General features: G+C 40.0%; 1 protein-coding gene across 6 annotated transcripts in view; it reads right to left on the reverse strand.

Moving 5' to 3' along the window:
• STAG1 (STAG1 cohesin complex component) overlaps positions 1–27,923 on the reverse strand; it is a 167,035-nt gene that overhangs the window by 120,371 nt on the left and 18,741 nt on the right. For 4 of the 6 annotated variants that reach the window (XM_021537159.2, XM_021537161.2, XM_077785617.1 and 1 more), the window contains one exon: positions 6,528–6,671. In XM_021537159.2, the coding sequence (XP_021392834.1) occupies positions 6,528–6,556 (29 nt within the window). In that variant the 5' untranslated portion in view covers positions 6,557–6,671. Of the gene's footprint in view, positions 1–6,527; positions 6,672–12,943; positions 13,464–27,923 lie in introns of those variants that run through there. The other 2 variants (XM_021537156.3, XM_021537160.2) reach the window with 2 other exon arrangements.

Raw genomic sequence — 27,923 nt, forward strand, 5'->3', positions numbered from 1 at the left:
TTCCCTCTACTCTTTGTAGCTGCTTCTGAGCTGTTGTCAAGGCCCCAAGAGCAATGTGCAGTCCAATCCAGCTGTCTCATCACTAGCACAGTTACACAAGGTTCCACACAGCTCTCAGTCACACCCCAAGACAAGGGGTTTGGGCAGCTATTAATAAAGAGGATTCATGTTGACTGTGAGGCCCAAACCCAAAAACTCCCTTTGACCTGACAACATTTATAACTTTTGCAATTAGAAAAACATTTTCACTTGGAAATACAATGGAAAAGCTTTGACGTTGCTCAACTCCTGTTAGCAGAGAAGCCCAAATTATAATTTCTCATTTGTTGACATTTCAGATTTAAGTTCATGATAAGAAAAAAATAATTCACTAATTTTCACCACCCCTCCCAGTCAGAGGCACAGGTACTTCTCTGCCTTCCAAACAGACATGGCTGTTTGAAGAAATTCAGATTGTAGTTCATCTTTTGAGGCATTAGACCTTGCTCAAAGGCAGCTCACATGCAAAACCACATCTGTTACTGATGGGCTTTATTTTTACTGTGCAAGACCACCAGAGCAGATCTCTATAGATTTTCATTCACAACTAGTAACATTCTAGGGTATTCAAGGATGGGTCAAGTGTAGTTATAATCATAGACTTCTTTAAATCCAAATTCATTTCCTTGAAGTGAAAGGAGTTCAGCTGTTGTTCAACTTGACCAAGGGAAGGTGAAAACCAGACCTATTCCATAATTTATAAGAGCCTCAAACATCAACAGCAGCATTAGTAATCTGCTCTAGAGAAACTGAGACGCGCCAGCAAGCAAAGATCTACACAGATCTTCCACTTTGTCTGAGGGTTATTTTGTATTTTGCTTTATAGATCAGGAATACTTCACAAATTTGTTGTATCATCAAGAAAGCTATTTAATAATGCAGAAAGATATTATTGTATCAAAACTGGGAACGTTCTCATCCTCCTCTTTACTGAAATTACTGTATTGTCTAGGTCTGCTCTCACTCAAGTAATTCTGCAGAATAATGATGAATTTCTAATATTAAGATATTGTTTTCCAAGCTTTTTCTATTTGCAAGCACAAAACCACCAAGGGGTCCACAGAATCTATTACAAAAGCTAGAATGCAGAATATCTATTAATCACTTACTGAAAGTAACTTCAGCAGATTAGATACTCTATACACCCCAGAAAATCAGGCACCCTAGATGAAAAACCACTATTCAAGTGCATTTGAGTTCACAAATTACATGCTTGTAATGCAGTACCTCTACAAAATACTGAAAATGTAGGTTTTTTTGTGATACAGCTAAAAAGTAGCTTTTGCACTTCATAAAATACAAAATTTGAAAAACTTAGCACCAAGCTATGTATTTGGAAAAACACCCAAAAATTTTAAAAGCCTAAAACCAAATAAAAGATACCCCAAATAGAGTTCAAAATTGTTTGGTAGATTAGGGCTGCAGCAGAGAAATGTAATGCAGTAAATACAGCTGAAAACATGCTTATGCAGATGGGTGTATCCAGCCTTTACTCATATAGCTCATCACACTGCAAGTCAATTTAACAAAAATGCACACTGGCTACAATGGCAATTTTAAAAGAGTTTGAATATAGAAGTAAGGAACCCCATAAAAATATTTGCTCCCTTCTGTTGCTGGAGAGAAATTAAAACCATTCTGTACTGCTCTCTCTAAAAATAAAACCCCAAAGCTTTTCTCTCTGGTCTGCTCAGATCCTTACTGGAAAAGTTCCAGGCATGGTGTGTCTATCTAAACAATACCCTCATTCTGGAGGAAACACTGTGCTTTGCTAGCTTATAAACTTGCACCCCTAGGATCATCAGGATAAAGATTTCTCTCTATTAAAAACAGATTCAGCAATCCTCCTAGGCAAACATCTCAAACCCTCCCCTTGAAACACCAGAGCTATATAAATAAATTAAACTTTACTACTACTTCACATGCATCTACTCCACAGAGAATTTGAATTTCTGCTGATTTACAGTCTCAGTCCAGTCTAGCAAAACCTCCAGATACATTTGTCTGTTTAGTTCTGGAAGCTTCAAATCTTTCCAAACACTGCATATGGAAGGAACAGTTATTAACCACCTTCTATTCTTTGCCTTACACCAACTGTTGTCTGAAACCTGATTCTCTTATTAAACCTGATTCTCTTAGTATTCTTTTGGTAAAACTTTTCTGATTTGTTGGAAGCCTCTTTGGCCATTTCCCTTTTTGGGAAAAGCTCAATAAATTAGTACTAAGGGTAAGATTCACCTAATCTAAATTAGAGACATATGCAGTGCAGAAAATCTTAATGTACAAGATACCTCATGCTAAGGTCAGTGTCCAAAACTGATAAGACAGTTTCAGTCTTATAAATTTTGTTTTCTCTCCATTGATAGTAAGGTGATCAAGACAAGCAGCTTGAAGATAAATGGTTCAAATCATACAACCCTAACAACATGTGAAGAAGAAAGGAAACTTCTTTCCAGCAAAGGATATATGAAAGAAGAAGGGAAAACATCAAAAACTAGGTTCCCTTCAATCTTCACATTATTTGGAGTAGGGAGACAGGATCAAGGACAACCTCCAGTCTTTAGCTGGCTTCATATTAAAGTAAACATTTCAAGCAGCAAGGAATTCTGTTTTAATCATCCAACTCCTGCACACACAGGTCCTTCCAGCATGGCTGTGAGCCCTTTCAGTTTGGGAGGTAGTGCCTCTTGCTTCTGTCCCAGCCTTGCAGCTGCTCTGGGTACACATTCATGCCCCTTGTCCTTACTTCTGAACTCAGAGCAGCATCTCTGAACTGCCTGCAGCCCTGTCAGTTTGTAACACTCAGTGAGAGAAGCAGCTGGCCAGCATCCATCTCCCTCATTCCCTACACATGTCACAGAACTTCTAAGAAGTAATTTATCTGGTGGTAATTATCCACATCTTAATAGACCAGAATTATCCTATCCTCATTCCACATGTGTGTGACTAGGCACCTGAGGGGGAAACTTTGGCTTAGTCATAATTTATCCTTCCTGAAGCTGTTGTGAGGGAAGATAATCTGGGTCTAAGGAAACCTGCCTCATCTAAGGAGAGGTGGAAGTGCCTGAAGCTAAGCCTTTCCTCCCTTAAGACTCATTTGAAGTGACAGGGACCTAAGAGAATTTGACAGAGGTGGGAGGGGACCTACAACACTGGAGTGAGCAGAGCAAAGGAGGCAAGTGACACCCCCCTTTCTGGGCTCAGGTATACTCTGCTTTGCTTTCTGATTTCTGTGGTAACTAAAGCATCCTAGGAAAGTGGCAGCAACTCCAGGATCCCTTCTAAAAACTCCAGATATTATTACAGATTTATAATTACTAATCCTTTAACCTATCAGTGTGTTAATGAAGAATTACCATATTACTGGACTGCCCTTTACCATGTCATGCTTCTGAGAAACATGTTTCCACTAACACAGTAAATTTCACACCTCTCTAAAACAAATTAAAAGGAATTTACCTTTCTTCTCCTATTCCACATATTCCTAGCTATAGTGGTTATATACTATGCCCCTTAAAAAACATACCACTACCACAGCAAAAACCTGTGTTTACGTTTCAGGATTTGTTAAAAAAAGGAACCAAAACACTTCTATAAGCTTTTATAGCTGTTTCTGAGGGGCTTGACATTCTGGCAGAGATAAATTCAGTAATTGCTATCACCAGATTCAGCCTTGTGAAAAAAAAACATTCATGAAGAAAAATGGCTAAATGAAAAGGCTCATGAATCATGGATGAATCAGTTCTCACAGCTGATCTTCAAAAACCTAAGGAGAAAACATGAGTCATGTCACTGAGAGAAGATTCATACCTGTCCATCACACAGATCAAGTACACCAAATGTTTTCTCCAAACATCTAAAACACCAGTAAGTGAAATCCTGTCTTCATTGTGCTCTGAAGCCACTTCTATGAATCTAGAAAGGTTAAAGATTATCCTTTCACGTTCCCTCAACAAAGAAGAATTTAGGAGGGAATATATGATATGGTCCTAAGCAATGTATATTAACATATCAAATTGGCTTGAGGACTGTTTGTTCTAAGAAGGTAGCCAAAAAGATTACAAAACATTACAAAAAAATAGAAAATAAGCACAGGAATGGAAGATTATAATAATCCTTCAAATAATTCATTTAAGAGCTAGCAAGGAAACCTTGGTGTTCTGTGTGCAACTGGACCATGTCTTCCCAAATTCGTAAATGTGTGAAGCTAATACTCCCTAGCCCAAACACTGTTTCAGGTTTCCTCACCCTTAGCCAGCACTCTTCCTGATGACAGCCTGACTGGGACCTTCTGAATTAGAATTTATCACTTTCTTTCATACTTCATCCACACTGGCCAATGTTCTGAGACCTCAGGAGAGTCCCAAAACATTTATGTGCATATCATGCTAAGTTCTTTGAAAATGAAAGATGATCCCTTGCTCAAAAGCAATCAAAACTACATTTATTGTTGAGGATGACATCTCACCAACTCTTCATAGAGTAGCATTAAATGTTTCCCAACTTTGCCAGAAAAGAAAAAGCATTATTGTTTTCTTAAGCTCTTCAATTTGCTTAGTATCAGTGGCTCTAACTAAAGAATATGCTGCTATATTTAACATCCTTCAGGTTTTTGAGCTGGTGCATAAAGTTACCAAATCCATTTTTAACCTTAAAATCTGTGATATTCCATTCACTTTGTAAGTCCATCTGGGTTCTTGAAGCGGGAATGCAAATATCCCTTTCTGACCACCACAGATTCTCCTAGCTTTTTGTTCCTGGCATATTTCACAAACATTGCCTCACTTCTTGAATGTGGCAAATCTAGGAAATATGAACCAAGAAAATGTTCTTCCACAACTAATCCCTAAGCTAACAAGAACCCCCTCAGGCTGACACTCCCCCTCAGTGCTGCCCATCAAGGTCATCCCCAGCTTTAGCCTGTACTCATACACAACTACATTTCTTTAAAGAGATTTTAAAAACACAAGAGAAAATTGTAATGCAAAGCATGCCATTATTAAGGTCAGACAAATTTCTTTTTAATTGTCCAGCCATTCCATTTATTAAACAACTGGCCTTAAATCTTAGCTTGGAACGCCACCCAACCCTGATAAACTGGGGTTCCTTCACACCCTGAGGTAAAAAAAAAAAAAAAAAATAGAAAACATTCCAAATAAAAATAAATTAACATTAGATAGTTACCAAACGTACCTGGCACAGGTGCCTGGCACTGGCAGGAGGGTGGTGACAGAGGGAGCTCTGTGAGGGAACAGTGCAGGGCTCTGTGAGGGCATGGTGGGGGATCCTGTGAGGTGTGAGGGCACGGTGGGGGATCCTGTGAGGTGTGAGGGCATGAAGAGCCCTGTGAGGGCATGGTGGGGGATCCTGTGAGGTGTGAGGGCACCAAGGGCCTGTGAGGGCACAGCAGGGGCCCTGTGAGGTGTGAGGGCACCAAGGGCCCTGTGAGGGCATGGTGGGGGATCCTGTGAGGTGTGAGGGCACCAAGGGACTGTGAGGGCATGGTGGGGGATCCTGTGAGGTGTGAGGGCATGGTGGGGGATCCTGTGAGGTGTGAGGGCACCAAGGGCCTGTGAGGGCACGGTGGGGGATCCTGTGAGGGGAGCCCATGCTGGAGCAGGCCGGGTGCCCACACTGGGGCATGAGGGGATAGGGTGGGATGAAAGGTTGAAGGTGAACTCAGGTAAGGGCAGGGGTAGAAGAAACACCTGGTAGGTTTTGTCTTTGCTTCTCACCATCATCCAAACCCTTTTTAATTAGCAATAAATTAATTTTCTCCAAGCCAAGTCCATTAGGTCTGTTTTGATTTCTCTGTCATTACCTCACCCCATGAACTTCCTCACTTTGTGTGCTTTCTCTGCTCTGTGAAGAGAAGAGCAGGTTGCAGTCTCTAAAATTCCTTCTTAATTGTACTTGATTTACTCTCCAGCTCCTCCTGTTATAGACTTTCACTCTGTTCTTCCCAGCAGCTCACTTTATCCGAGCACAGATATGTTCCCATGCGCATTAGCCACTACTATTTCCCAGCAGGACCAGAACATGTTCATGACACTTGCTATCTTCAACTGCAGCAGGCAAAAGCTTTTTGCACAATAAATTCAGCTCACTGTAAGAAAATACACAACTGGAATACACAACATGGTGTGAAAAAGTACACAACTGGAATACACAATACAGCCCATTATGACCAAAACCAATGCGTGCTGCTGAAATCTCACAACATTCTGAAGCATAAAAGTAGCAAAGACCTTGTTTTGCTTTCCACAGCAAAGTTAAGTCTCCATACATAGAAAGAAATACTTTTTAGATTAAGTGTTTTGCAGCTTTTTTACACAGTTTTTCAGCACATGAAAACACAGGAGGCCTGGAACAGTCACACTAACATGCACTTCTTTCAAGCTTGTGCCTTATCTTCACAATCACCTCTCTGTTTACTTCAACCTTTTTTAAAGCCAAGGTTTCAAATGTAGAGAGAAGCATATACTCACTGTAGTACTGGCAAATCTGAAGTAATCATTTTTGCAGCACTCTTGGAAGTAAGAGCTACATAGAAGTTCTTCTCAAAGTTATTCTAAGACAAAGACTTGGAAACCTTGGAAACCTCTTTCATGAAAGCAATGTCAAAGTCCAGTCTGTAAGAGAGAGAGAAAAAAATTTTAGATGTGACTCCAAAATAGTAATACATTGAATAAAACATGCTGTCAACAAAAAAGGACAATTTTGAAGTAGCACCACTATTAAACCACAAGAACTACAGAATGAATGACCCCAAAACAGCTTAATCATATTGCTGAATTCTGTTTTTACATTTCTGTTTAGGTAACTTCGTGCAATTAAATAAACATTTAAAAATAAATGTTCTGCATTACCTCCCATACTTGTTTACCACATATATAGGTGTTTAAATGGCACTACACCTATTCAATGAGACCCTCAGGCTCATAGCTTTGTGTGACTGAACTTCACAAAATAGTCAGAAGCTGTGCAAGGGTCTAACTGCAGCAGAATCTATTTTAACTTAATGAAACTGAAGTTGTAAGTTTAAATAATAAAATAGACTGCATCTGTGGTGTCACTACACCCACTAGTAACATTTCTCTAACCAAAAGACTAGCCAACGAGCTGACTAATGGCAGCAGATGTGACTTTACCATTAAATAATGGCACAATGTGACAGATTCAATAATCTTCACTGTAATAAAACACACAACTGCCATCCTAGTCTTCCAGGAAAAGCAAGTTCTGGAGAAACAAAGATTTGTTTCAGTCTCTCCTTTTACACGTCCTGGAGTAATATGAAGAGCTGCATGCAGCACTGCAGTTCAGCAATGGCAAGGAATACCAAGGACTCAACTGTGTGTTTTTGAAACATGGGATATGTTCAAACTCTTTTATTTACATACTTATTTCCTCTTGATGGGCATTTTTTTTCCTGTACACTAGTAGCTTTGCACAAGGCAGGAGGAAAATCCAGCCAGGAAGAGGTAATATACCAAACAGAGGAGCTAAATGAATGTGTACCCTTCTAAACAAATCAGTACAGCATAGAAAGTATAATTTCCATCTTAATACACACAACCCAGTGTTTATTTACCAACTGTGCAGAATGAACAGAGTTTTTTGCTTCTTCATATTACACTTCCAATTAGACTCACAGTTGCACACAACTAGTTCTTCCAGTACTTACTACTTTGTGCTACCAACAGTTGTACTTACAGTGCCTTATCATGAAATTTACATTTTTGTATACCATTTAATTAGCAAGCCATTTTGTTGCCAAACACATGTTAACAAACAAAGTCTGTTTGGAGCTAAAACCACCACTCAGCATTAATGGTTTAAAGGGGCCAATACACTAGGCTGGTGTAAAAGCTCTCCAGTTTCACTATGAGATAGGAGTTAATCTGAGTTCTCCTCAAACAAAAATGTCATATACACTATTTGTGCTATTTCCACAAACTTTTCTTCATTAAAGACACTGCCCATTGCTGTGTTTCAAAAGATGTAATTGCTCCTAACAGGGCAACAATATATCCAGTCCACAACATAAAGCAACCACTTCAGACACTGGTAAGAATTTATCATAAACAAACAAATAAAATCAAATAAAGTTGTGAGTTGACTTCCTATATGAAAAAATAAAGGCAATGTTCAGATCTCTGAAACGGAGAAGTTCACTACAACTGGAACAAGACTGAAGAAGGAAGGTTTTTTTTTACTCACAAAAACAGTCTCACATAAACACACATGCTTAGGCTAGCTGGATGTAAAATGAAACCTATCCATCTTGGACCTTCAGATTATCTAATTCTAGCAGGATTCATGGCAATCTTGCTTTCCAAAAAAGCTTTCTGAAGAAGTTCAAGGAAATTTATGTGTGCTCCAGGTGAGGAATTTTCCACAGACTTTTAAGGCTTCCTGCACAACTGCTATGTGGGATTTCTTTTCTTAATTTTCCTTTTTAACCTAATCACCCTTCCCAGCTGTTGGTTGTGCATACTCAGATGTAATTAGCAGCATTCAGCTGCTCTAGGGAAGTGCTCTCACACACACAGAAAAGGACACTTGCTCAGAGATACCTTATTTGAAAAGCAAAGTCCTGACTTGGAAGTATGGAGTGAAGGGTGTAAAGAGCCAGAAGCAGAACAGAAGACCAAGGCAGGTGGATCCATAGTGCTGGGACAGAAAACCTGACACCAGGGAACTGCAAGGGCCTGTGCTGCTTCATCCCTGTCCTTATGCTAAAAAGGAAACTGCTGCTAAAACAGGGCTGGAAAAAGCCACCCCTCTGTGGTAAAGTTCAGACTGGACCATCAAAAGACAACAGTTACCCTCCTACACTCTTGTATTAATACAGCCAGTGTATGACAAAATACAAGAACTGTTTGACAACTGTGGAAAATTCATTTATCCTTATGGACTACACAAATATGAACCTTCATGTTTTTTTGGTTTTAATAGAATAAATACCTATTTCTGAAATATTATTTTTCTTATAACCAGGAAAATCAAACTTTCCCTCTTTCTCTCCTTCCACCTGAGAACAAAGTCATCAATAAAAAACATCCTGAAAGCTTGAGACTATTTTCTCCAGGACTATTGCCTGGCCTGGAGAACAGAACAGGGGGAGGCATACTTCATACTTCAGCATTTGGAGTTAAATAAACACAAACAGTCCCTTAACATGCAGTCAACTGCTTATTTTACTTTAGCAAAAAAAGTCTGATGTTTTAATTCAACCCAAATTATAATGACCTTTGTACCTTTACAGCTTTGAACCTGCACCTCTGTATTTTAAGATTACATAAATATATGCTGGTCCAGTTAAAACTACCTATAGAGGAATATAAAGCAGGCAGTAGAAGATACCTTTTAGTTCAAAAATACAATGGAAAACAAGTAAATGTTTCCCTTTTTTTGCCTGTTTTCCAAGCATGCACAGTAATCAGGGCAGACATGACAACCATTATATAAAACTGCCTTTATAAAAAATGTATTTTCTAGTAGATTGTCTGGCTTATGATTGTTATTGAAGAAACACTATCTCATAATGAGCTCTGTTTTAAAAAGACAAGGATTTTACAACAATTAATCCAATACGTGCATTCCATCAATATTTCCTGTAGGTTTTACTAACACACAAAGCTACCCATATTTTTTGCAGTCCTTGGGTTGTTTGCCTCTCCAGAGCTGAAGTAATCAACCCATTTTAGCCAAAAAACAAACAAATTAAAAGATTGACAACATCCTGACATAGTCCATCCAAGCAATTCTCTGACAGCAACAAAACCAAATACAAGTTAAACTAACTTTAATGTAGACTAGGTACCTACATCTTATAAAGTTGAACCAAAACTTAAATAACAAAGAAAATCAACTACTTAATCTACAGTTACTACCTTATTAATTCAATTGCCTAGAAGACACCCAAAACAAAAAGGTAACAGGCATTAGGCTGACTTCTAATACAAAATCCTTTCCTTGTTGACCGAATCACCTTACCCTTCCCAAGTACAAAATATATTCAAACAACAGCTCAGACAAATGAAGCAATGTCTTCTACAATTAACTGGTCATGCCTTTACCCCCTTCCTTCATTTCCCATTTCCAATGACCCTGCTCTCTCCCTCAGTGCTCCCTGCTGGAGTACATGATGGTGTGTCACTCCTGCACAGCACCAGAAAACAAGACATGGAAAACTCTATTTTTTCATAGTTTAGAGACAAGATTCGTCCCCTCAATATTCTTGCCCAAAACTTGCATCTGACCACTAGGAAAAGGCATCAGCACAAACAACAATCCTGCACTGTACACCCAAGCAGAGCTTCCATCAACCAGGTGAGAGAGAAGAGAGGATCAGATGCAGGCAGATAAATTCTTATTTTCACTGCTTTATCCAATGTCTTGGGCACAACATGGAAACCCCTCCTGCCCAGCTACCCATCTGCAAAGTGGAAAAAGTATCTAGAAATTGCAAACATGAATTCTAAATCCAGCAGAAACAGAAAAATCAGCAGCAGCAGCGAACCTTGTAACAAATTTACCAAATGCCATGATGTGTTTGCATCACTCGGGAATTTTTGTTTGCTCTGCATTAAATATTCTATAAGCATAAGCTTTTTTTCTGATAAAGGTTTGGAACTTGAAACATATTAATTCATGTTGACCCAACAGTCATTTGATCGAAAGCCAAATTAGATCATCACTCCCAGCTCTGATTTTGAAAGGACATAGCACCATTTAAAGCCAAACAAAGCATAATGTTCATTCAGCCCATCTTTAAAATAATTTAATTGAAGTTCTGTGTACAATATATATTGCACTCTATCACATTCTAATGAGTACTTGAACCAAAATTGAAAGCCCAAGTGATAGAAAAATTATCACTGAGCAGTAGTGAGTTCCTCAGTACTTATGGTGCATAGCAAGCTCTCTATGTGGTCTGCAGCATTCCCATTCCAGTCAAACCATGACAGAAGGAGGAAATATCAGCATCAACTAGGCTAGCACAGCATGGCCATGCTTCACTTCCTGCACCCATCAAAATCATCCAGGATATATTATTAGTAGTACCCCACATCCCTCTCCAGTGTGCCTCTGCTGTTCTTGTTAGCCATTTCAGTACAACCAGCAGTGGCACGGCACTGTCAAGCCCAAAACCCTGGGAGAGCTGTTTGACACACAGATGCTTGTGCTGCTATTCAGAGGGACCTGGGCAGACTGGAGCACTGGGCACACAGGGATGATGTGAAGTTCAATAAAATGTACAGCCAAGAACCACACAGCAAAGACCTGTACACAAAAGTGGAGTATTTAGCAGATGCTAATTATCATTGACTTAAGTTTCTTTTGTCTTCCATTCTTTACAGGTATCACCAGACATTTTACCCATACCTGTGGGATCAAAAACTGCCTTGTGGCAACCACTAGCTGTCCATTTAAATTGCCTTCAATTGCAGTTGTCTCCTCAGTTGCACCAACACACAGAACTGACTCTACAGGCAAAACAGCTGTTGCTGCTTCCTCTCACCAAATGCTTTTAGCCTAGACAGGTCCTGCCCAGTCAGCCAGAAAAATCATCTGAAGTGTCACATCACAGCGCGCAAAATTATTCTGTGCTGCTCGACATTCCAAACACAAGACCTCACACTGAAAGGCTGCACAAATCCCTTCTTCCAGAGCTGGGAATAAAATAATCCTTACATGACAAAAACATCCGAGCCATAGCACCACACTTCTATACTTAGTTTTCTGTCTCTAAAAATGTGTGAGCTGCCAAAACCAATCAGTTTTTCTGTATCTTCTGCTACCATTTCCAGAAGGTAGCAGCTAATTCCTGTACTGTGCAGGTCTGTGCTAAGGCACCGACACCAAGATCACACAGGAAAGCTGATACAACCCTTTAACCATAGCTATAGTAGCATAATTAATTTAAATGTCATACATCACTCAGACAATTGTTTGATCTCTAGTGTTTAGTCCAATAGCTTTTAAATATATTCTCATATACTGCTTTATCCTAACACCTAGGATACTAATACTAAAAATACTAATCAATGCTTCATGGTAGCAATTGCCTATAGATCTGGCTTGCTCAAGAACAGAAATGTTATAATTTCAATTGGTAATTATAATTTTTTTTAAATAAGCATAAATTTTATGGACTGAGCATATGAAAACAAGCTTGCTTTCCCTTTGTTATTCTTACAGACTCTTCAGACATAAGTGCTCCTTCCTCTGTGGACACTCTCAAGAAATTTGACCTGATTTTATGCAGCACTGAGCATTCATAACTATTGCTGAGATCACCGGGGGCTACGGGCACTCCATCACTCATAGGGCAAATAATTATGGGCTGATTGCAGAAGACAGAGTTAAGGCACTGAGTTCTAATGTTAGTCCAATATCTGGATGATTAAGGTCTACATTAAAAACTTGCTCCTTCCCATCTGTCCATTAGGATAACAGCAGCTACCTATCAGCCTCAGGCCTACCTGCTCTGAACACAAAATACACAAAACAAAAAGGGCTCTACTAAGTTACTTTTGTCCTCAAACTGTGAGACTGAATAGATGGACCCTTGAAGCCTTCTGCTTCTCTGCACTTGTATTTCCAAAGCTTAGGAGTCTTGAGAAGATAAACTCAATTGTCTTTTTAAGATAATACATGAGTATTGAGAATCATAAAAAACCATCATGGAACAAGTTTTAAGTTGAGAGAGAATTTGCTTATTGCAGAAAATGAGGAGTCATCTTCCAAACAAAAGACTGAAAAATCAATAAAAACTTGCAAAAGACTGAATAATGAAAGGGACAGTATAAGAGTGAGTTAGCAAGATAATTTAAGTTATCAAGGTAGTTAAATGTTCCCCCCAAAAGGACAATTCTGATCAGCTGATGCTTACTCAGCTCACTAAAATGACCAAAAGCTTCTTGAGGTTTGATTTTTCTTCTTGCACAGTTGATTTCAGTGGACCAAGCCAATGTTCCAGGAGGCTCTAACACACCTGTGCCCAGGAAATCAACAGGAGGGTACAACTGGACACAGACCAGACTGAAGAGGATGACTTCTTTTCCCATATGTAAAAACTGCTGCAAAAGCAATGGAAAGGGACAATAAAGTTTTTCCTCAGTGGGAACACACAAGCAATGGGTTTTATTGAAGCAAGGAAAACTCGGGTAGGACATACAAACCAGGTAAGGACCAGTGAAGCTCTCCAACAGTTCGCTCAATCAAATGTGAATTACCCACCACGGAATATTTTTGCTTTTCCCAAGTAGATTGGTCATGTTTGTCAGCTGCAACAGGCAAAGTCTGTGATGAAAGCTTATTCTGAGGAGCTTGAAACAGCTGGGAAAAAACAGACAAGGCTTTTGGGACACAGCCTGCTTTGGGTCTGAAAACATGGCACAAGCAGAGCTGTGCCTACTGGAGAGAAAGGCTGGGGACTAGTCCAAATCTCCACACCCTTTCTTACCCCCATCTCTTCTAAAGTTTCTGGGACTTTTACCTTCAATCAAATATGTGTGACAATAATTAAAACTAAATACAGTGATTAAAATCACACTCAAGCACTGCACTGAGTGATCATTCCCAGAAAATAATCCACATCTAGAGGAAGGCAAGAATCCCTGGTAGAGTCAGACACGTAGAGGGCCACAGAGGCTGTAGATATTTGTCTCTGTGCAGCACAAAGCACAGCAGGCCAGGAGCTCACACTGTCTGCAGGCACACCAGAAGCACCGTTAATAGATTTTTATGCTACCTCAGAAAAGTGTTTACTCATCTGTAATTTTTCTCAGCAGTGGACATCTGGTGTTCTATTATTCATTGTATCTGGAAAATTGCCAACAATAAAACCAATTTTCACAAAAAGGAAGCAAAGACTGACATGCAGTATGCTGGAATAAAGAGAAAAAACTCTCAGAATGGTTCACATGTTTGTTCTCTTTGTCTTTTCTTTTCTCCTCATATGGGGGACTCTGAGTAGAAAAGCCAAAAGGAACTGCAGAACATTTTTTCCAGATTATAAAAGAAAACAAGCATTGTGAATTCACATATAAATTAAAACTCTGAAATGACTGATTCTGGTACTCATTTGAACGTATGGGGGAAGTGCGCAAAGGCTAGATGAAAATAAGGTCACTAAAATACTAACTTAGCAGCTAAGAGAAAGGGTATTTAATGGTCAATATAGAGACTTGTATGTATCAAGTAGAAGAAAATGTAGTACCACTCGAATGTGTAATATTGCACCAATTTGCTGATAGGCACCTATAATACTCCCTCAAAAGAACACAAATGTATAATGTTTTTTCAAAGGAAGGTGGTGGTGTTGAGGACTTTGTTAAAGCATTCCCACCACCAAAAACTGATCCTGCGGGAAGCCAACATTTCAGACTCTGACCTTTGAAGGAACAGCTCCATCAATTCCTTCGTTGCCAGACCTGTCAAGATCCACAGCCTTGCAAAGATGTCCTGATCCAAGACCCTCAAACAGCAAAGATTTCTGGGCATGATCTCAGAGTGACTGAGGCACTGAAAGCCTTGCCTCAGTATTCCCATCTGCTCCAGAGATAAGCCTTACAAAGTTTTAGGCTAAGAGTATGTCAATGCTATCAGTTCAGGAACTGGAAGATCCTGGTGCACCAGTTTTTCAGGGTCCAGGGAATTCAGCAATGCTCCAATGACAAAACCCCATGGATTCCTGTACTACTGCCTAACAACAGGTTGGAGGCTCAGCTTAACCCTCAACCTGATGCAGTTAATTGGCATCTGCTCCACTACAGCTCCTTATTCACTCAAAGAGCATCTTTTTGTGTACATGAGGGTATGTGGATGTTTAAAATTAAGTACTTCATGTTTCAAGCTGCTTGGAAGTGATGGTGCATTTTAAAAAGGGATTAGTAAATATCCAGTAAGTATTTTATAAGGACCATAATGCTATCCCCTCTGCAGTGGGGCAGTCCAAACACCCTTGTTTTTAGTAATCATTTTTACTAGCACTAAGTGGACAGGGGTTCCACTGATGATATTCATTTAAACAGGAATAAATTTCAACTGCAAATACAAGAGCCATTTTTCTTCCATTGTTAATTATTTTTAGCCCAAGTAACTCTGTAAATTATTTTTCTAAAATCTCATTTGCTTTAGCATATAAGAGACATGTCAAAAGAGGTCATGGTACCACAGATTTTTTGATTCTTGATTCTTGACATTCTGTGGGACAATCAACAGAGCATATGGATGTACCACAGAGAGGGAGTAATTTCCATCTCTTTCCCATATCCACTAGTCAGAGAATCTAAATTATAAACACCTGAAAAGCTTCTCCTAAATAAGAGTTTGTTAAAACTGAACAACAGTCAAAAAAAAGGAGCAGAGGTAGACCATAAAAGATTAGGTTATCAAAAAAAGCTTATAAATATCAATAGAAAAGTTACAGAATCAGCCTCTACTTCCCAACTTTAACAACTTCTTGACAAAATTCATCCTGATATCAAACCAGACACCCTCCACCTATATCTCGTACCAGAACAATCCCTCTTCTGAACCAACCCACAACTTGCAGCATTTCAGGGAAAAAAAACACCCAAGCCCTAAATCCCACCATGTCCTAGACACCAAAGAAAAAGCTGCGAGTAATCTCAAATCCTGTCACTAGCAAAACAAGCAGGCAACTCTAACTTGGCTCTTCTTCATTAAAATTTGCTTCAAATTCTCCTCCTAGTAAATGAATCAACAGTATTCTCTACCAAGAATTTTCCTATGTGTGCCCCAAGACCAAGAGGCTGTGCAGGTTGTTAATCCAAGGAGACCAGGCAGAAAAAAAAGCCCATCAGAACACGTTAAAGTATTCCCCTCTTCACTACTCTGAGTTGGTGACAAGACAAACTACACAATTTAAATCATCCCTCCATCAAACCATCAATGATACCACAATCTCACTAAGTCAGATCATCAGTTTCCCACCGACCACATTTTGCCTTAAGAACTCAAAGAACACTAACTCCAGTGTCCACATGCTGCTACATAGTCCAAATCCATCCTAACCTGATGTTGCCCCAGTCTAAAGGCAGTGGACAAGACTCAAACAGGCTGAAATCCTCACAGGCTTATTACTTCAACAAAGATTATAAAGGTCCAACCAAGCCTACTCTTCTGAAACATTTAGGTGACATGTACTTTTCCTCTGAAAACACATACACTTTCAAAGCCATCCAATGTGTGACACCAAACACCTCTATCAGACCATTCCCAAAGCCTTCACTGAGACTGGTTTCCTGTCCACCAGGCCAACACCTCCTGTCACAAAGCCAACAACGTGAAACTCAAACAAGCCATAAAGTGGAGGCAGTGCCCCAAGAGCCTGGGTGTGTGCTGTGAGCACTCAGCACTGCACTGAGCCAAGAGAACCTTCCCAAAGACTCCCTCACACAAAAACCTACCAGCATTGCTGAACAAACCTCACCAATGGTACATCCTCCATCAGTACACATGGCACAGCTTCTGACCTGTAGCAGCAGTACAGTCAAATCCTTCACTGAAACAGCATAGCTTAAAAAATTTCTTCTCATCTGTCTTAAAACAACCTGACCACCACAACAAAGTTGTGAGGAAAAGCACATTTTTTTCAATGGACACATACAGCCATGCTGGAGCTAGAAATAAAAAGCCTTGCAAGCATGTTTCCCAGGTGACCTCATACTGCAACCAAAATTCAAATCTAAATCCACAAGCTAACACAATTCCCCAAAGCCCAATGGCTTCCCCAGCACTACACAGGTGAACAGCAAAAGGATGAGAAGCAAACAAGGAAATTATTATTTGCCAGAAGAACACTTCCCACAACAAAACCATTCCACTCCTAAGTTCTCACTCCTGATCCAAAACACTTAAGAGAGGTGTACAGCTGGAAAATAAAGATTCACATTCATTTTAAGTAATTGACTCAAAAAGGAAAGTGACTTAATCCCACATTAGTTTTCTCCATCCCTATAACTTATCTCTCTGCCCCACAGGCAATACTTCCCCACAGCTCAGCAGAACTCACAGCTTTCTACCTGCACTGAGCTTCAGGATTGTGGCTTTATTTCAACCTAAAGCAGTGTAATCCAGGAGCTTGCCTACTTTTTCACAGCAATGTCAATCAACCTAAAAAATACATTACCTGTACCTACAAGCCTTTCCTAATTGAGACTGAGACATAAGGGAACAAAAGAATCCAAGAACTCAAGAAGTAAAATGCAAGCTAAAATAGGGATGGCTACCCACCGACATTTCGTAAGTACCTTCCTAACAAATAAATTATTAAGAAATCGGAACTAAGTTATTATCAAGTACTATGTACAACTGGCAACAACTTTGCAATAGGCCAAAAAGCAAATAGCAGTAGGGAAAAGAAAAATTAGTGCCTGGGGAAAATATTTATTTTAGCTCAGTAAGTAATCCTGAAAAAAAGTTTATCATTCAGAAACTAATTTTGGTTAGTAAAAAACCCTAGAAAGACTAGATAGCGGAGGGCAAAACTGCTTGCTCTTTGTTATTTAAAAAGGTCTTGTGTAGAACAATAAACCCATTAAAAGGGAAACTTTCTCAGGGAAAAAAATGTTTGAAAAAACCCTTAGTATCTCTTCCAGTGCTTTTTCATTGTTCCATATACAGGAATGATGAGTGCACAGATAGAAGATAATGATCACACTGTGTGGAACCAGTTGAGAGGCCAGTTCCAAACTGGACAATCTGACAAACCAAACAAACATTATCAGAAATACAAGGAGGAGAGGCAAGAACACAAAAAAACAGTGCATGACCTGGACAAGAAGATAATTCAGTTTCCTTTCTTGAGGACTTCACATCCATCCAAGCTGTTTGCCCTCCATCTCCTGACAATTTCCACCTGTGCTGCCAAACACCAACAGGCCTGACAGAAGGACAGGTATCTCAAAAGGGCATTTCTGAAAGGAGGCAATGGTGAACCCAGTACTCTGGCACAGGACCAGGACCTGCAGGGCTGCTTTTGTCCTGTTTATCAGACTCATTGCACAGAGCCCACATGCCCTGCCTGGCCCAGGGCAGGTGCAGAGGTGATGCTGTAATGAAGGTGTAGAGCACAAGAACACAGGTGAACTGTGATTTACTGCAGTGCAGCATCACCAAAACATGCTTTGCTAACTGCAGTGACCACACAACTGCTGATTTCCCACCTTCTTCCTCACTTCCCTTTGAGCGTTTTCCCTCTTGACTCAATACTTTACTTTGAAGGCATGGCAACAACTCAAACTTCAAAGCTATCACTAATTTACTTGGACACTCTAATTTGCAAACACTGATGATTTCTTTTATAACTGTATCTTGCATTGCTTACAGAAATACAGGAACACTTTATTTCTGAAGAGTTATTTGACAAGCAGATGATAAAAACTGGAATTAGTGTGACAGTGTCTGAGCAAGCGTCATTCATTTCTGTGCTCACAACTTCAAAGCCTAGCCAAAAATACTTTCTCCTGGTAACACTGACAGCAGTCCTTCCCCCTAGACAGGAAGAATTTTTTGATCTGGGAAGTATTTACTCAAACAATTCATTGGACTAATGCAGCAGTTTTCAGCCAAATGAAATAGCTTAGATAAAGCTTAGCCAAAATGGACCACTTAAAAAGAGACACAAGAAAGATCTTGCCTCCTCTTGGAAAGGCTGCCAGCAGATGAAGGCTGCTCTATGGCATTGATAATGATGCTATCAACAGTTTCAGTATGAACTGTAGAGTACTTTATTTTCCTAAAGACACCCAAACAGAGAGGAAACCCTGTGGTACTGGAAAACTGGAACATGAGCCTTGCCAGCAACCTACACCTGTTACCCTCCCATAGCAAATAATTAGGGTACCAAACCTCTTCCCCACCTGATCCCCAAAGACAGCTAACCTTGACTGTGAACTGAGGAAAGAATCCAAAGATTAATCACCAGAAGAAATCAGAGGAGCTGTAGTGAGCTAACAAGTAGCAGTCTAACAGATGAAACCAAGAGCCACAAACCAACATCTCTGAGGATCCCAAGAACAGGAAAAAAGTGGGATCTGGAGGCTACCCTGAAACAATCAAAACTTGTTTAGAAATATGCTGGGAGCTTAGACATATCTGCTGGTTTGTGTCTGTGCAAAGCCAAAGCTCCACTCAGGATAGAGTGGTGAAGTTAAGGCCAGTGTTCAGAGCAGAGTCTTCAACATCTGGAATTTAAGAACTGCTACTCACAGAATTCCCTGCTAAGCTACAGTGATGGTCTCCAATAGCACCAGCCTCCTGCTTACAAACAGACAGCCTTACAAATCTCTTCCCTGGGAACAACAGACTGAGAAAAAAAGAAAAATTAACAGGTGAGAAACGAAAATCAAATATAAGACACCGAAAATAGAAAACACACAATACTCTCAGCACTGCTGGCAAGACTGAGCAAAACTTTACAGAAGCTATGGAAAAGAGAAGCTGAGGCTCTCTAGTGAGGGGGGGAAACTCCAGCAGCTGATCCACACAAGAGGATATTTCCCCTGTAAGACTTCTTAGCTTTTGCTTTTGCAGAGAAGAGAACAGACCACACAGCTTTAAATGTTGAAGAACTTGCAAATCTTTCTTCTGCACTTCAGAAAAAAAAGCAGAGGACTTTGAGTATCTTACACAGCTACATAAAATGAAAATACATCCAGCAACTGATATTTGAAACTGTCAGGCTGTAAGAGCAAGAGTGAGAATATTTTGAAGCATTTCCTTAAACAGATTCTCAATTCCCTTGAGATTCTCAAGAGCAAATGCTAGCTAAAAATTGTAACCCCAGGAGTTAACTAAGGGAACATTTCCTCTAGGAACAATCCTTATTGAAAATACAAGGAAGACATAAGTTTTCACTTCTCTTGTACCTGGTCCTACCTCCATTTCCCTACAAATTATTGAAATAAATGTAAACCTTAATCTATAAGTATTGCCTTCACCCTTGAGGCAAAGTTAGAGCAAGCTTTTCCAGAGCACACAGTATACACAAGTATATTTAATATAGCATTCAGCAATCATTTGAATACTTAAAAAGCATCAAGGAAGTTTTTTTTATCCAGGGGTTATAGCAACACATAGCACTTCCCCAAATCAAGTTCTCAAAACAGAGAACATAGCTACAAATCAAAGAATAATAATAATAATAAACCAAACCAACATGGAACAGATTTTTTTTTCAATAAGGTTTTGGGATGGGGTTTCATACAATGGTTGAACTAATCTGCTTAGTTGCTGTTGTTTAAAATGCAATCCCTGCTTTTTTCTCCTGCTCCTGACCACATGTTCCTACTCCTTTTTTGGTTTTTTTTAAGCAGCTTGGATACTCCCAGCAAACTAGTGAATGGAGACACAGGGGACACTGGAAAAGAAGAGAAGGGAGGAAGCAGATCCAGTCCTCCTGCCCTCCCTGCTCCCATCAGGCAGCACAGCAATTCTACCATATTGATTAAATTGAAAATGCAGCACAGCTTCTTCATGGCTTTTGCAGAACAAAAGAGGCAACACATAACAAAGTCCACATTAAACACTCCACACTATAAATAACCTGAGGAAAAAATCTATTAGATTACAGTATCATAGTACACTTCCTACATGTTACATTATTTTCATTTATCACCATCTAGAATGTGTTCCCACAAGTCATTAATTTTCTGTTATCTTAAGGCAGTGTTAATTCAAGACTCAAAATAATGGTAAAGCTATAGGCTGATCACTTTAAAAGAGATATATAAATGCTCTCTAAATAGAACAGTAAAAAATTTAAAAGTAAAGAAAAACCCGGGAGACACTATTAGACAACTATTTCAGAGAAAAACACAAATGCAAAGCATTTGGGATAGAGACCTCTGCACAGCACTTTTAGCTAAGTTTCAGAGCAAAACAAAAAGCAGAGTCAGTAGGAAGTAACATCTGAATGAATGTCTGGGAATGCCAGTCACTACTATCCACTGCCCTGAACATCAGGCACCATGGCTCATTCCTCCTGTGGCTGTACTGGCACTTGGCTTTCTGCCCATTTGCACAATCCAGGAAATCATCTAGCAATTTTAAAAACTGTTTTCCAGTTGTTTGTATTTGGATCAGCTCCCTGAACTTGCTCATCCCTTTTTTGCATGAGCACAGGACCAGGGCTAGGGAAGAGACAGGAACAACCAGGAGAGAACAGGACCAGGAGATCTGCATTGGCCTAAAGTGCTCTGGAAATGCACTGTACCTTGCTGAAAGATCTTACAAAGAGAAGGAAACCCACCTGCCCCAATTTCTCAAAATTCCAGAGTATACCACACATGTACTTCAAAAATAGGTATTAATGCTCAATAAATACAACACGTTGCTTTTGGATCAACTGAGTATGGATTCTTCTCCTAAACAAACTCTTAAGATGTCAAAGAAAAAGCAGAGTCAGATTAAGGCCATTTGGAGGCGTTTTAATAATCTTTGCATAAATAGAAAGAAAGCATCTAATTATAGCAGATGATAGCCAGTTTCTTGCCAATACATGGATATCCTAAGTAAGCATTTTCTCCACAAAATTCTCTTATGCTGTTTTGAGGGGAGAGGACAGGGAGGGGGGAAGGGCTACCTTCTTCTTTCTGACTCTCCCATTTCTCATTTTTCTACCAGTATTAGTCTGCATTAACAGCCAAATCATACACACACACTCACACAACACCGCCAGTGACCTACTAGAAAGTTGCTATAGCAACGACTGCTTTCAGAAATACACGTTGTGCATTTTAAGTGCCATCATAGTGTAACTCATCTGTCAATTAATAACCATGGCTCACAGGAACACACCACATACTCCAAAAAAAATTAACAAATAAACACAGAGGCTTTATGTCCACAAAAGAAAGCACTGGGAAACCCAGTGTGGGCTTAGACTCACTACCAATGGAAAAAAAGGAACAAATGACACATATTTAGCACCAAGATGTAACTCTAATATTCCTGTTTAAGTGCATGTAATTCATGAAGTGTGAAAACTTCAGTCTTAAAGAGGGAAATCACTCGTAAGTATCATTAAATGTCTAATTTAAGCAAGTCCAACTTAATCGTAAAATAATCTGTGGGAACATACAGAAAACATAAGTTTGTCACATGTTTTGAGTGAATCTCTAATAAGAGGCAATGGATTTGAGAACACATTGAGTAAACAAAAAAACTGAGTATCTACTTTCAGCCTCAGTAGACTTCATGAAATCCTGTGGCCAGGTTATTTCTAATTAGCCATCAGACTAAGCCTGTGACATTGTCCCTTTCTCTGGATGCAGGTGTCCACCAGTTTTTGGTGATAAGTGTAGATACAAAACATAAACACAGAAGAGAACTGAACATCTAAAATGTCAGTTATTCACAGAGAGAAAATGTCAAGAAAATTCAACTAGCACAATTAGAAACTCAAAATACTCCAGTACTACCCACAGCAGCTCATTTCTGTTGTTTCCTCTCACAGCCCTGACTTATACCAGCAGGTGATGTTCAGTCAAGTGCATGCCCTAAGTTCCAGTTCTTCACCTGGCTCACCTATGGCACCTGTGCTGTCCATGGACTGTCACTCTGACCAGTGGAAGGTCAGTGCACTGCTAACTGCAGAATATTCTCTGTACAGAACATAAAGCTGATGTGTGAGCTTTGCAGAGACACTGGATCACCAGGGGCTGTCTGCATCAATGACATGGTGAGAAAGCCTGCAGAGCTTCCAAGCTCCAATGTGACCTTGAAAAGTGTTTCCATTTCCTTTCTCACATCCTCTAAATCCAGTTTGAATCATTCTCTCACACGACAAAGATAAAAATCGCTTTCCTGTAGTATTTTTTTGTTTGACATTAATATCAAGCTCTCAGAGCACCCAGCCTTTGACAATATGCTGGTATTGATGTCAGCTGAAATCCTCCTGGGTATCAGAAAACAGAGTAAGAGGCCATGCTGGTTTCAACTGGGGTAGAGTTAATCTCCTGCCCAGGGGCTGCTACGGGGCTGTGCTGAACACAGGCTGATGATGGGCAGATCTTTCTGTTCCTGCTGAGCTCACACAGAGCCAGGGCCTTTCCTGCCCCTCCTAGGGCAATGTGAGCAGGGGCTGAGCGTGCCTGGGAGGGGACACAGTGACCTAAAGCAACCCAAGGGATATTTCAGACCTCACGACATCAGGAATAGTATATGGATTGGAGGGAAGAGGGAGGAAGGGGGGACGTTTGGAGTGATGGCATTTGTGTCCCAAGTCACTGCTAGCGGTGCTGGGCCCTGGAGGTGCAGCACACCTGCCTGCCCGTGGGAGAGCTGAATTAATTCCTTGGCTTCCTTTGCTTGTATGTGCAGCTTTTGCTTTCCCTGTTCAACTGAACCTCTCTCAACCCATTTGTTGTCCAGCTTTTACTCTTCCATATCTCTCTCCGACCCCGCTGGTGGAGGAACAAGCAGATGTGAGAGCCTGGTGGCTGGAAGGGACAGAAATCCTGCCCAAACCTCTGCATGACCTCAGGGAGCAGCTCAGTCCAAGTGAGCTCCACCAAAAACCTTGGCCTGGTTATGTGTGTGCAGCAATTCCTGCAGGGACATTCCACTTATCCTGGACTTCACAGGGAGGATTTTCTAACAACTGGATCACAACTAATCCTTTTAGCTTGGATAACAAAGATCACCTCTGACAGTCTGATTCTTATAGATACATAAAACATATTTTAAGAGAGCTGTGAGATGCACATCTCCCTGGGGCAGCGAGGCCCAGAGTCAGGCTACAGGGGCAATTCCAGCTCCCTGCATCTGGCTGACACTTCACAGGACCTAAGTAGGCAGAGGCACAACCAACCAATATTTTATTTCTAGTTATGGTTAATGTAATGCTCTGAAAAGTCTCTGAACAGCAAAAAAAAAACCCTGCCTTAATATCTCCTTTCTCACATCAATATGGAAGAACTTATTTCCTCCTACCTGTGGACAGCTGGCAGCAGTCATGAGGCAGAGGGCTAGTTAAAAACTACTGCAAATACAACAATGACGTTTATCTTAATCTTTTCAGTGAGATACCAACAGACACAGCTCTCCAGGTTTTATAATCGGAATCTTAAACTGTAATTATATTTTTTTTTTAAATCCAGATTTTGGCTCATCACAGTTTCATTAATCAAACCTTTAAATAATTTAGAACAGCAAGATAGCTTTTTAATAACTTTGAAGATTAGGCTGTGCCATTTTCTGGCTAATTTTTTTTACCACATCTACAATAATAAAAACACCATACAGGGCAGAAGAAAGACGTGTACTTCTACTGAGGCCAAAAGCCCAGTCACAAGACAAATGCATGTGTGTAGCCATACTCCCCAGAACACTCCCAAAATCCATATATTCCCAACTGTTTGTATTTACATACATTAGATTTTGCATCAGTATTCTCTTTTCAGGTGATACTTTTAATCCCCTAATATTATTAGTATATGGGAGTCCCTTCTTATTCAAAAATGTAGTTATATCTCACCCTGGCAAACCCCTCTGACAATAAACAATGCAGGCCAGCTTTCACTACCACCTACATTCAGTACTGCAGTTGCTCTTGTGTCTTTCCAAATCTACCCCTCCCCTCTGAACCTTTCCCTTTATTCAGGACAAAATCCCTACTTGTCTTGACATCCACCCTGGTATCTCGAGGCATCAGATAAAGTTCACAGGGCAGTGGCTCCTCAGCAGTCAGAATGCCAAGGCCACCCCCACTTCTCCAGCCACACAGCCAGGCCATGCTGGAATCAGCTTTCCAGCTTCTCCTTTGCATTTTCAGGAGGCTGGATCCTCTCACAGACCCAGTGTGAGAACCCTGATCATGCAGAGTGAGACTCAAGCAGTTTCCTCTCCTCCTCTTTCCATGACTGTGGCTCAAGGATTGCAGATTCAGCCAGAGCTGGGATACCTCCCTGTCAGGGACCACCATCCCTCTTTAATTCTTTTCCTTCACTGATCCAAATGAAGGTTCCATCCTGCCCTGTCCTAATCCTCTCTTGTTCTTTGAGTCTGTGCCCCCCTTTACATTCCTGTCACCAAAGTCAGGTATGCCAGCAAACCCCTCTAAATAACTACTTCTCTGCTTGGGACTCAGATACTTCATATCTTTTCCTGGGTCTCTTCTTCTAAGAAACATTTCCAATTGAAAAATAAAACACTCACAATTTTACAATACAGTCCCCTGAAACATTACGTGCTGCAGACTGCACTGGCAAGAGCACAAAGCGTGGCAAACAAGAGCAGAAGGATGGAGGGAAGCTGGATGCACCTTCCAGCAGCAGCCTACAGTGAGTTCTGAGGTCACTATTTAACTGGATTCTTACCAACCTCCCACAACATCCCCCCACAAATAACCTGCTGACTACCAGACCACCTTCAGGTCCATCATTTCTGGATTCTTTTGATCCCAAAGATGTACCTTTTACATTTTATCCTGTACATTGCTGCTGTCTCACTTTTAGGAGGAGATACAGCCTTGGCCTTCACATAAACAAGATGTGTTACAAAATCCCACTGTCCCTTTCTGTATAATTTGCCATTGTAATTAAACATTGGAGCTGTGACACTTATCACTGAAAATTCATGTGGTACTTGGGCTTCCACTTTTTCTTCAGATGGAAGTCAAAAGGCCACACTGATGTCAGCTTTGCTATCAGGATTGCAAGAACATAACAATTTCTTATTAAATGAATACATTAGGACTAACATGAAAAATTGATGGTTTAAATTACTCCTACATGGCTTTTTTCCAATAATCTGTTCATCATTAAGATAATTCCCACATTTTAATTCTTAAAAGACACTTCTAATAAGGCTGTAAAACTCACCAGGCTCTCATTTTATTTAAAGGTTGTGTCTCCTTTCTGGTTTTTAACTGTTAATAGTTATATTTATTAGCTAACTAGAAATAATTTCCCATTTGCCATCAGCACTGCATAAAGCTCAGTTTGCACTGGAAAACCAGATCTGAAACCTCAAACAAGCTGAATTTTTCCTCAGTAAATGAATCATTGCTCCCAACTAGCTGGCAAATTTCAAAAGCAATTAACACAAATAAACTACTTCTTAAATTAGAAGTAAAATACTAACCCATAAACACTTATACAATATGCATCAAATATAATAAAACCATATTCCCTGTTATGATCAAGGTGCATTCCCATTCTGCTGCCCGAGGCTGAGTGCACCAAGCCCTCTGCCCTCACCCACCAGAGAAACAAGGAGTAAAAGCAGCAGTGGAACCACCTCCTGACCCAGAGAGCAAGAACAGTGATTGGTACACACTCTTCTCTCTGTCAATGCAATAAATGGATTATGTGGCTTTGGAGGAGTCAGGCACAACTCCACTTTAAAAATAATGAATTTGCAAGAACACATCATGAGCCACCACATGAGATCCTGAATCTGATCAGCTGCTTTGTGGGGATTTCTTTGTGGGAGAAGGTACAACACACATTTTTCTGTCCCTCCTCATGCCTTTCCTGGGAATATAATTGCTCCAGTTTAAACTGTGATTAAAATTTTCTTCCAGAAGCAGAACATGATTTTGGTTTTTAGGAACCACAGAATCCAAAGTCTTTGCTGCCACGCTGATACACTGATAAAAGCTCTCTTTGCAAGGTTTGGCTATCTGAGACTGCTGCACACTTACTCTTCCTTTCTGTTTGTCTTTTCCAACAGTTCCACAAGCTGTGGAAACAAATGAAGCTTGGTTCTCCATGGATTACTGTTCTGTAACTCTGTGTGGCTTCTCAAACAACAATTGAAATCCTGCTCTTGCTATTATTTAGAAAAGTGTTTAGAAGATGGGTGGGAAAGAGTTGTTAAGAGAGTAACTTTGGCCAATTATCTACCTTCACAAAAACTGCAGAATTTGTCTTTTGAACAGCTCCCACCCCCTCCAAATTTAATTGAAATTAGTGGCTGTGTGCCAAAGAGACATGCAGCTACTCAATCCTTCTAATGCATTTAAATAACATGTTTGATCAAACCATAAAAAATCTGAATCCTATTCAAAAGACCAAAAATTAGCAATATTAAAGTACCCTGAGCTTCTTTCCCTTGTCCCCTCCTCTGTCCCACTGTCCTGGCAGTGACAGGAGTGACTCAAACACTTGCAAAGCCACACTGCCTTAGAGAACCAAACTGAAAACCACCAATCAGCAAAAGGTGACATCAAACTGCCCATATAGATATAAATCACCAAGAACAAGAAAAGCCAAGACATTCTCCAGAAAACAGCTGTTAAAATTCTTGGGTTTCTATCCAAGTAGTATTATTTGCCAAGAATCTTTAAGCTTCTTTTCTACCTTAGAAGCATTTGGAATAAACACAGACAATTAAATGTGTACTGCAGAACTGTTTTAAAAAAATTGATTTCTCTGTTTTCAAACCAGTACGTGTTCAAAGGATTTTGTTTCAAAAATCTTCCAGAATTCAGCAGCTAAAAAATTCTTAATCCCAGAACTTCAGTAGCACAGGATTTAATGCTCAGCATTTTGCCCTTCTGAGCTGCTGGTCTTATTTTTTAGTGGGGGAAAGAAAGGTTCAAGGATTAGAGAAAGGAGATGATACAAGCAAAAAAACTTAGATTGGTATGTGGCTTCTAAGAAACCACCATTATCTCAGGGAAGAAGAAGCTGTTAATGAGTTCTCTGATATTATGAAAAGCAGTATGAACAGGCAACATCAATGAATACAGAGGGTTTAATAAATTATGGTAAGGGTTTAGGATGAGAGGCAGCTTCCTGGTCCAGGTCAAGTTGATTTGGTCTGCTGAATGAACTAACAGCATGATTGCTTCCAGGGAATAATTTGAACACATTAATCCTGACATCCTCTCTAAA

Source organism: Lonchura striata, chromosome 10, assembly GCF_046129695.1.
Source record: "Lonchura striata isolate bLonStr1 chromosome 10, bLonStr1.mat, whole genome shotgun sequence".
Taxonomy (NCBI): domain Eukaryota; kingdom Metazoa; phylum Chordata; class Aves; order Passeriformes; family Estrildidae; genus Lonchura; species Lonchura striata.